Consider the following 10,865-nt stretch of genomic DNA (forward strand, 5'->3'; position numbering starts at 1 on the left):
AATTCGAAATCGGTAATTCGGAATTCGGCACTGAAATCGGAATTTCCGATTTCGAATTATGTGAATTTGGTTCAAATTCGGTAATGGAGTTTTTGAAATCAGAATTTCCGATTTCGAATTCATAATTCAAAATCGGAAATCGAAATCGAAATTTTCGATTTCAATTTCGTTTTATAATATATATATTAATATTTTTTTATTTATATATATAATAATATTTTTTTATTTCAATTTCTTTTTATAATATGTATATTAATATATATTTATATATATAATAATATTTTTTATAATATATGCAATATAAAATTTATATTATATAACAATACCTCTAACAAAAAAGAAAAAAAAGGGAAAAAAGGTTTTCGAATTCGGAATCGGAATCAAAATCGAAAACCGAAACTGGTGAGTTCAAAATCAAAATCAGTCGGTAATTCCTATGCCAAAATTCCGAAAAATTTCAAATTTAAAATTTCAAATTACTGAATTCGAATTCGATGCACAACCCTAGAAGAGAGAATCGGAAAGACTAAAAAAGAAAAAGAAAAAGAGATATCATCAATTTTATTGTTTTTATCCTTTTTGGATATCCATCAATACTCGAGTCTGCCTATGAAAATGATCACCGGCCATAAAATATATGTGTATATATATACATATATGTACATAACTATACATGGAGTTATGTACATTTGTTATGTAATAATTGTAGTCATTGGATTGAAGCGAAAGCACATGAATATGTTATGGATGCATCCTCTCTAATACTAATAGAGTGGCATAATCGTTTGCAGCAACTGGTACATGCATACAAATTACTACTGCAAATATTTATAGGTGCATGCACTGTAATTACTTTTTCTCCCTGTATAAAGATTCGACCATCTATACATCTTATCTAATTTTGATTAATTATTTCTATTCCAGGAAAGAAATTTAAAATACTTTGTACTTATAACCCTTTTTAAGATTGAATGAATGGATAAAATGTATTTTCCATAGATGGTGATAGTAGCAGTGTATTTGATAAAATTGAAAAACACACTAATTATGATGACAAAAGTTATTCTTTTTTGGCCAAAACTTACTAATTTTAGAAGATGTCTAATATCACTGGACTGTATAATTTGATGGTAGTTTAATTTCCGTCGATTTCTCAGAATCACTCGCTAATATATATTAGAGTAAAAGTAGACGTAGATGGTATCAATTGACGAAAAAAAAAAGTATTGAAGGAATAGCAGACGTAGATAGATAGTAGTATTAGTGTATTACAAAGGGATTTGAGTGTGTGTATAAATAATACTCCCAAGAGCAATTGCACGGATGGATGATTGATTGTCTCTCCTCAATCCTCAGTCCTCAGTAGGCCCCCACTTCCCACAGTGCAGCAGAGTCGACCAACATACCATATCTTTGCTCGACTGCTACTGTAACCGTATCTCTCAAAACAAAACAAAACAAAACTCCACCACCGCCACCGACCGCACCAGCTCTCTCTCATCGGGCAAAATAGTAGATTGCAGCTACCGGAATTTTATCATCCCTATAAATGGACCTGGAGAACCAGCAGCAAGGCTTGCTTCTTCTTCAGAATGGCCACAGCAGCAGCACCAGCAGCTCCAACAATAACACAAGGGCCCCCACCAATATAGCCACCATATTCTCCAGACTGACCTCCGCCACCTTGAACCACCACAGGATTTTCTTCAATGATTACGATGATGATGATGATGAGGAGGAGGAGGAGAGGGAGGAGAACGAGGATGACCGTGGCCGTGGCCCATCACTCCCAGTAGGCCAAGAATGTCCATTCTCGAGGCCCTTCGTGATTCTTGATTTGATATGGAACTTGGGGTTTGTGTTGGTGGCTGCCTTTGTGCTTTTGACTACCGTCACCGAGAGACCCACCACCCCTTTAAGGCTTTGGATTGGTGGCTATGCTCTGCAGTGCCTCTTGCATGTGGGCTTTGTTTGGCTTCACTCTCAAAGCAGCCATTTTTACATTCATCATTTCCATGCCTTTCATCCATTTTCTCTCCTTTGTCGCCGAGGGTATGATGCTTCTTCTCTTTCTCGTGTTTTAGGAACTCTTGCTCTTACTAAATTCTTGTTTCTGTGATTCCTTACCCCCTAATTGATTCATTCCAACCCATTTGGGGTAAGTTTCTGATTTAGGTATCTGACCCCCAATTCAATAGGGCAACAAGAAAGATAAAGGAAGGTATAAAGGTAGTCAGATACTAGTCAAAGAAGAAGAGCTGAAATGTATACACAAAATAAAAGAATCTTTTTTGGCTGTTGATTTGGTACCTTAAATGTTTTAGAATAACATCTATTTGGAAATCATAGTAAATTTTCCACAGCGGGATATGCAAGCTCCATGGCTGCTCCTTTGCCTGTACTTTTGTCCTTGTTCAAAGTTTGACTGGAACATGGCCTTTCCTTCTTGTTTGTATAAGCTCCAAACTAGTACAGGAGATATTTCAGCTCCCTGTAAACTTGATTCAATGGTATATTAGTCTAAATGTTCAACTTTAATAGGCCATAGTAGGATTTACCACTTTTGGTCTGCAGCATGCATAATTCGGCTTAATGGTTCGAAGGTTAATGAAACAAAACTTAATCAACTTTCCTTTCTTCCTTTTGCTTGTCTTTCCATTAGGGAAATGGGCAGCTTAAAGTGAATTTATTTTTACAATGATGAAGTCCTCAGCATATAAACAAAAGATATTACTTCTTACGCTACAATCTTATTCTCTTTTGTAGTTTTGTCAAGAGGCTGGAGTCTATCAACACAGTTATTTCATCCGTCTGGTGGGTGTTTGGATTCTATTGGATATATATGGGTGGAAAGGCACTTTTGCAAGATTCGCCCCGTCTCTACTGGTATGAATCTTATTTGAAGGTTTCAGAAAATCTTATTACTTATTTAGATCCAATTGGATTATTTTTGAAAAAGAATATGAAAGCTGCTTTTGGTGAAGTGGTAGGATATGGAAGTTTAGCTTATTAGAGAACTTGGAGCTCCATCATATGCATTGTATTCCAATTATGATCCCTCAAACCACCCCTCCCCTGAAAAGGCTCTAAAATTTGTTATCCTTTGCAAGAAACTCCATGATCAATTGACAATTTCTTGCAACATGTTGAAGGGTAGTTGCTGGACAAAGATGGTTCCGTGGGTGCTATATGTCCTCTGATTTATGGAGTCAAATTCATCTTGAGGCTTCAAATGTAGCCCGATATATGAAATATTAAATTTCTTAGCCAACAGGCAAAGAAAGAACCAAGAAATGTAGCCTTCATTAAGAGTATCTTTGTAGTTGCTCTGGTAACCCTTCTGGATTGGAGGCCCCAGTGACTATCCTCCCTACATAAATTGCTCCTTCAAATTCTTTTAACATCTTTATTGTCTTGTTTTTCCTTTTTCTTCAGTAAATGTATGCCTGAGAAATTTGAAAAGTTCTTGCATTCTCCATTTATAATCAGTTTTCATGCATAACCAGAAAGAGAAATGAGATCAAATATAATCAAATATTCAAATTTTTGGAAACAAACGGAACGAGGATGTCATTTATGTCTAGGGAGTGAAAATTCTGCAAAAATTTTAGTACAATCTATTTGGGTTTTCTGTGAATAATATTTTTCTGTGCAAACAAACATGACAGTTAGTCTGCACTTGTAAAAGGGGGCCCTAACTGAAGTATATATAACTGCTGCAGGTTATCAGTGGTTTTTCTGGCTTTCGATGTATTCTTCATGATATTTTGCATTGCAATGGCGTTCATTTTTTTTGTATTGCTGGCATGTTGCTTCCCAATATTGGCAAGGGTTGCACATGCTATGACAGTTGGGGAAGGAGCTTCTGAAAATGATATAAGGACTCTTCCCAAGTATAGATATTGCCTTCCTAATGCTGCAGGGACTATCAATTCTTGTAGAAAGCGAGAAGAAGCTGCTTTACTAGCTCACCTGGGCAGCGGCAACATCCCTGAGCTTGCCCTCAGTTTGGAGGATTCTGTAAGCATCTACAACATCCTCTATCTATTTACTGAAATGGACTTGTTTCTTTCCCATTTATCTGTTAACTTCTCTTTCGCTCCTTTCACTCCTTTGCGAACTTGGAAAACAATGAGCAAGTTAAAAGAGGCTCTTAAGAACATTCAAATTTCTTGTTTTCCACATATAAAGGGTATATCGGAAGACAATTAATATTGTTTTTGTTCTTTTTGTTATACGCCGTCAGAAATCAAGGAGACTGAGAGAGTGAGAGTAGATTTTTTGTATATTTTGCTTTTCAAATTTTCTTTGTTTTTTTTTCACTGTGAAATGTTTGACCTCTAATACAACAGTACACTGAAGAATGGCTTTCTCCCTTGCTTAAACCTATCCTTTTCCCTGTCTATATTTCAGAAGCAAATTATTAAAGTCAGATTCCTCATAACTCATCAGTTGAGTCAAAGAAGTGATTATTCCTGATATTGCATCTAGAATGCTATGTAATCCATTGTCTAGCGTGTACAGCTCCAAGTTTGTTGTTTTTGAAGGGAGATATCCACTGGAAGAGCACTTTTCAAAGGTTCAGATAGGAAACTCCTTAAGCTAAGCTCACTCCTTTTTCTATCCACCTCAAGAGTTGGTCTGCTGCTTAAAACCGAGCATGAATACAATGAGCCACTAACAGTTTGAAGCTTTCGCAATCTTAACATATCTGCTTCCTCATGGCATAAGCTGTATGGTTGCAATTAACAGAACTGGTACAAAATCAAGTTTGATATGTCTCCTCTGCTCTATTGGTAGGAATTTCATAGGATTCCCCACCGAAGCTTATATTCCAAACACTCAAGTTGGTTGATGACCTGGCTGCACATTTTGTGGCAAAAATTATTTATGGATTCTAGTTTATACAGCAGAAAATTGCAGAGTTTCCTAAGTTTGGGGTTTTGGAGAAGACGGTGCAGCACTTGAAGAACTTAGTTTTGTATACTTGGACCATGAAAGTCGCCTTTTAAATTTCTTGGATTAGTCTTTACATATGCAGAGATAAAGCTTTTACAGTTGCATCTTTTTGGTGTCTAGTTAACAAAATTACTTTCCGAGAATATAGCAACTGGCAAAAGCAAAAGTTTGACAGGCTAAATTGCTTGTTATGTTATTTTGCATTTGGGTAGTGACCTCTTTGTTTGATATACTATATGCTATTAAGTAATATAGTCCTCCTTATGCTTTTGACTTCTGCAAGTTGGTTATAGATGTGTGCATCATTTAACATTTGACTGACTGAGTGGTCTAAGCTTTGGATTTGTGGGCATTCTTTCTTGGGGTGTGATTGTCAGTCAACTCTTCAGTATTCAGCTTTTAGTAGTTCAGGAATCAAGCTTAACACCCTTCTTAAGTGCCATTTCACTATACTGGAAAATCATCTACTAACATATGTATTATAGACTGTATGGTAAGACTTTGGAAATATTTGATCATGATTTGCAGATTGAAGATGGCTTTTGGCATGGTATTCTAATTCCTTGTATGTTGGAATAGTGCGCCTCTTTTTGACAGTTGAATTGGCAGATGAATTTGGTTGAGATTCGTCTGTGTTATGTAACCATTTTATTTGTCAATTTAGTTAATATTTGCTAACATGTGCCAGCCGTAAATTGATAACTTAGCAATTAACTTTGGATAATTGTGTATTTAACTCTTTAATCAATTTCTTACGGCTTTTTTCCCCCAATTTTAGGTTGAAATTCACCTGGGTTTGAGTACTCCGATATATTCCGGTCTTCAGCCTTCTCATACCCGCTGTTTTTCTGAACAACATAATTGTTGATGTTTCTTACTACTAATTCCTTATGTTTTAATCATGACCGTAACTCTGAGCTTTGGTTTGAATACTTACCCATTGCAGGAATGCTGCATATGCCTTCATGGCTATGAGGATGGAGTGGAGGTGTGCACTCTCCCCTGCAACCACCATTTTCATTACCGATGCATCCGCAGATGGCTGCGAATTAATGCAACCTGTCCTCTCTGCAAATTCAACATTCTTCAAGGTGAAATGTTGGTCTGACAAAAAGGAAACTTGGAAAGGAAAAAAGGTGTACAATGTGTAGGAACCAATCATTTTGAGACAAGCAGCACCAAGGAAATCGGGATGCTAGATCTAAGTATTGTCGTAATGCAAATTGGCTGCTGGCAAATGTACAGAAGGAAAAAGAAGTCATCGACTATCTGTGTCCAACTTCTTGTTCTCGTTGTGCAGGTTCTTTTTTTTTTTTTTTTGGCATTCTACATGGACAATTTAGGCCGTGGGAAGTGAAAGGTTGTTAGGTCCTGCCTCCCTCCCCTAATAGCAATTCTCTCTAGAATATAAAGCTGACCGGTAAGTTGGTTTACTTAATAACAATCCGTCAAGGCTTTGTCTGGTGGTTCAGGATACATTAATCCTTGGAACATATCAGGCAAACTTGACATACTCGACATTGACCTGATGAGAGTTGGCCAAAAGTGGTAAAACACATGGAAAGATAAAGAAACAAATCAAAGCGGTTAAAACTTCCGTTCTGGATGTAAGTTGACGTGGAGAAGAGTGGAATGAACGGAAGAGTGGGAATGATGGGACAGAGGCGCCATTGTCTTAACGCTGAAAAAATGTGAAGAAGCATTAGTACGGGTCTGACGTTGAAAGAAACCGGTGAAGGAGGAAGGCGAAAAGTAAAGGTGCAAGTCGAAGAACGAGAGAATGGAATGCTCGAGTGAGAGACATTTGTTGGCTGCCGCATAAAGTTGTACTGGCATGGTGCAGTCAATAGCGGTGCATCATGTAAGTTTGTCAAGAATGGAGAAAGACTCTTTATCCTCAGTGTATTGTCTTGCGAAACTGCGAGTTTTCGTACAAAACTCTTATGCATTATAGTCCCTTCCCTTGTAGGCGTGTTTGTGTGCTCCATGGGATGTCCACCGCTTCCTAAGTGTTGGTTTTTTGGGGGCATAAACTAAAAAACAACACTTTAGTGCTGCAAAAAAAGCTTATAAGAGACTTGCATTAAAGATGAAAAATGAGTTTGTGTTCTACATTCATCAACTCATTATTTATAGTGATTACATGAAATAAACTAGCAAAATATTCAACTAACAATTATCCTAAAAATTTCAACAAAATATAATCTTTTTCTACTAGCAAATCTTAGCTAATATATTTGTTAACAAACCAATATGATTTTTGGTTAACAAATATCCTTATTTTTCTAATAACTAAACTATTTTGATATCAAACATAATCTAACAAAATCTGTAGGAAAAGTTGACATATCTCAACACTCCTTATTGCCACTTTCAGGGGTATGCAAAGTCGAAAAATTTTAACGCAGGCTAGTAGTAGTATTATTAACTGGTTGATTGTGTCATTGTGTGAGGTTTTATATCCTTCTTGGCTTCTTTAGACCAATCGTTGTTATTTATCACTCAGCACTGGACTGGACGTGTTTCTTCATCCTATACTGCACTGTATTTCGTTTACACTCTTTCATTGTTGAAGAAGTATCGAATTTTCTTTCTGTTTGTGCTAAAAAAAGGCATTCCATTGCAAGGGAAGTGATTTGAATAATGCATCTCTCTGCCGATTATGAGAACGGTAAAGAAATGACAACAGGTAAGGAAGCTCGTTTCTTTGAAATCAAGCCCCCTCCAACGTGTCCTTTGGTGCCCGCTTCTTGCTAGACCTACATATATGGATTTTGTGTACGGTTGAGCAACTCTCCTCCATCTGTAGATTAGACGGATGTCAGTTCCCATTATTATGGAATTGGTGAGCAGCACAGCACCAGCATGATGGAACTTTTGAGCTGCAAATCGCTCTTGACGTCCATTTTGGTGTCTGCAGCTGAAACTAAAAAGTCTTTTCTTAGCAGATCAACAACGCCACAGCAAGGAGCAAAACAAAATGGCCTCCTGGACGGACTGAAAACAACACCAACATAGCAATGAACCACGATTGCTTGCCTCAATCATAACAACACCAATAAAGCTGGCTTTGCATTGTTTAGGCAGGTCCGAGAGTGAAGGCTATACAATTTTCTTGACAAAAGAAGACTAATCAAATATAGGAAGCAGTTATTGACAGATATTTATTTAGGATTTCAACCCTCAAAGCTAAACATAGCCACAAGAAACCAAACATTAATATATTTATCAGCTCCCCTTATTGTTAACAAAAGCGCATCATGTAAATCATTTTGTCCTCAGAAAAATAGAACTCAACATAATCATAAAAATTTCATGAACAATGAATGTAGATTTCTAGAGTGGTGCTTTTTGTTCGACAAAATTTGTAGAACTCCTATTTAAGCACATCAACACTTCTTTTTCTTCCAAAATTTGATGCCAAAACCCATTAAAAAAAATCATACCCTATTCCCCCACCATAAACTTTCTCCAACATAATATCCAAAAAGTTTGTATCATCCTCAAAATCCAGCAATCCTGTAATTGTATGCTTTCATTCAAACATTTGGAACAAAATTGATGGTTTCTTTAACCACCACAGGAGAATTCCCAACCTTCAATCTTAATTAGTAAAATCAGTTTAAGTTGTATTTTTGTTATTTTTTATAAGAGAATAAACAACACTGTTTCAGCTGTTCCCAGCATGCTATAGAGCATTCACATTTTATTCGGATATAAGTACCTGGTTTATAAGAAGTAGAAGGAATTTTCTCAGCTTTGATGATCATATAGCCTCCAGCACAAACCGTATAAGAATTCACAAACAAGTCAACTGCCCCAAGAACAAAAGGTAACCAGAAAATGCAATTATAACTGATCGAAAAAGGGCCAAACTGAGTATAATGGTGATTTCACTAATTTTGATGAATCTTGATGTGACAAAAGTGAAACAAGAAAAAAAATCTGCCGATCATCTGGTAATGCCTAGAATAGTCCAGCACAAAGAGCAAAAGCAACCGGGTCAATACAATAGATCTCTTGATTTGATAAACCATTTGGAAGTTATGCATTTGTACTTAGCAGCTGAGTTTCTAACTACATTACACAAAAATTAACTGATGGAAGTGATGGAAGATGAATGCCAACAAGCATAAGCAAGAAAATGTGCCAGCACTCAACCTGGAAGATGTCTTCCGACAAACACTAAACATTCTTGTTCTTCTTCAACTTTGATGGTGGCCATCGCCCCTTCTTCCTCAAGCGACGCTTCCTAACCAGCTTCTTTCTTCGTAGCCTGATTTTCTTTGCCAACTTCATCCTCATCTTCTGCTCAAGCTTCAGCTGAAGCTTGGACTCCAGAGGAAGATTCTGAATGGGCACATCTTCCTCCTCGCTCTCTGACGGAAGCTCAGGCCCATCCGAGTTCGCGCCTTCAGCAGATGCCTTAGCCAGCGGTGCCCTCCTCTCCTTCTGAAGGAAAGGCGGCTGAATGCTGCATGCAACATACGGTTTGGGATATGCAGCCAAAGGGTTGTTGCACAGCCTGGAAACTAGCAAAAAGACCAAAAAGGCAAGTGATTAAGGAAAATGAAAAATCAGATTATCTTACCCAGTACAGCTATGAAATGTTAAATGAAAATGGGAATGAATTATCCTTTTGAACTGATCTTAGATTCATACGAGGGCTACATGACACAAGCTGTGAATAATTAACTACATTTCTCAAGCGTCTGGGCATAACAACATCTGAAAATGCATCTGATCCACATTATATGAACTGAAAAACCATAACATGTCCTTGGCAGAAAAAATTTCAAGCAAAGCTACCTCCACTTTAAAATCCACGCAAAATGGAGAAACAGATCAAGGGAAAAAAAAAATCCAACATCCAACAAATAAATCAACTGGACGAAAACGCAGACAACATAGTCGATGGAATACCAGAAAGACAAAACATTCAGGGAAAAAGGGTGCTTGGAAACATATGAACACGAAATTAGATACTTGGTACGACTAAAAGATCAGAATCTCCAATAAAAAAAAATGAAGAAGGCTCAAATGTTTCGGCAACTGAGCAGCATTAATGCAGGACAAAGATAAAATTTTTAAAGGAAAAAAAAAAGAGCCAATTGAAGATGCTGAGCTGGAGGGAAAGAGCAAATGACTTTGCAACAGAACAATCACTAGCAACGAAGGGAATAAAGAACCCAGAAGTTCTAAACAATCAAGAACATATTTTGCAGGAAAAAGAAACCAAAAAAAAAAGTGTAAAAATGCACAGACGGAGAAATGGCGATAAAAAGAAGAGGGGTATTAATTATTATACTCTTACGCGGAAAAGAAGTGAGGGCAAAAGTTAGTGAAGGCGATGAAGATGAGGAAAGAGAGGAAAGCAGAGTTGAAACGGTAGTCCTCGTACTGGAAGCGGGAATTTGGAGGAGGAGAGCCATTGCTCAAATGCCCAATTCTACTTGCTGCTACTATCTCTGCTGCTCCCTCCTCCCATTCTTTCAATCATTCTCTCGTATGGTTATGGATAAGATAAGAGCCCCAATTCAGTCTTTGTGTCTGGTCTGGGTCCTAAAATTCCCAAAAACCCAAAAAACAAGGGCTTACGGCCAATTAGTGAGATTTGCACATGAGTCCCTTCGGTTCCTAGTGTCACAGGCGGCTTGTTTTTCCTACGAGCCAACATCCCGTGCAGCATTAGCGTACGTTTAAGTCTCAAGCTATGAACGCTTGGCTAAATTATTATGCGGAAGCGCAAAAGTAATAGACAAAGATATATGTTTGTGGCAAAGGAAAGTTTATATGACACACAAATCTTTTTTACACAAGGTTGCCAACCATTTCCAATACAAAGGGCTTGGCCTATTTATAGGCAAGCCAAAATACTTCATGGTCCTAAAATTCTCTATACAAGT

At 37.3% G+C, this 10,865-nt stretch overlaps 2 protein-coding genes across 2 annotated transcripts; one reads left to right on the plus strand and one right to left on the minus strand.

Moving 5' to 3' along the window:
• The first annotated feature begins 1,347 nt into the window (after nucleotides 1-1,347).
• On the plus strand, nucleotides 1,348-6,859 carry LOC113775401 (E3 ubiquitin protein ligase RIE1-like). Its single transcript, XM_027320256.1, has 4 exons — nucleotides 1,348-2,052; nucleotides 2,767-2,886; nucleotides 3,723-4,020; nucleotides 5,906-6,859. Exons 1-4 carry the CDS (start codon nucleotides 1,550-1,552, stop codon nucleotides 6,065-6,067), a joined length of 1,083 nt encoding a protein of 360 aa, XP_027176057.1. The 5' UTR covers nucleotides 1,348-1,549; the 3' UTR covers nucleotides 6,068-6,859.
• Nucleotides 6,860-8,835: 1,976 nt separating this feature from the next.
• LOC113774804 (50S ribosomal protein 5 alpha, chloroplastic) lies at nucleotides 8,836-10,482 on the minus strand. The gene is made up of 2 exons (XM_027319429.1): nucleotides 10,274-10,482; nucleotides 8,836-9,491 (listed from the first exon to the last, which is right to left on the minus strand). Exons 1-2 carry the CDS (start codon nucleotides 10,389-10,391, stop codon nucleotides 9,145-9,147), a joined length of 465 nt encoding a protein of 154 aa, XP_027175230.1. The 5' UTR covers nucleotides 10,392-10,482; the 3' UTR covers nucleotides 8,836-9,144.
• Nucleotides 10,483-10,865: the final 383 nt, after the last annotated feature.

This window comes from Coffea eugenioides, chromosome 6 (assembly GCF_003713205.1).
Source record: "Coffea eugenioides isolate CCC68of chromosome 6, Ceug_1.0, whole genome shotgun sequence".
In the NCBI taxonomy this organism is placed as follows: domain Eukaryota; kingdom Viridiplantae; phylum Streptophyta; class Magnoliopsida; order Gentianales; family Rubiaceae; genus Coffea; species Coffea eugenioides.

Excerpts from the sequence above, each read along its gene's own strand:
- LOC113774804 (XM_027319429.1), bottom strand. The coding sequence starts at position 10,391 with ATGGCTCTCCTCCTCCAAATTCCCGCTTCCAGTACGAGGACTACCGTT. Across the intron at positions 9,492-10,273 it reads TGCCCTCACTTCTTTTCCGC|TTTCCAGGCTGTGCAACAAC; the intron begins GTAAGAGTATAA and ends TCTTTTTGCTAG.
- LOC113775401 (XM_027320256.1), top strand. The coding sequence starts at position 1,550 with ATGGACCTGGAGAACCAGCAGCAAGGCTTGCTTCTTCTTCAGAATGGC. Across the intron at positions 2,887-3,722 it reads GATTCGCCCCGTCTCTACTG|GTTATCAGTGGTTTTTCTGG; the intron begins GTATGAATCTTA and ends TAACTGCTGCAG. Across the intron at positions 4,021-5,905 it reads CCCTCAGTTTGGAGGATTCT|GAATGCTGCATATGCCTTCA; the intron begins GTAAGCATCTAC and ends TACCCATTGCAG.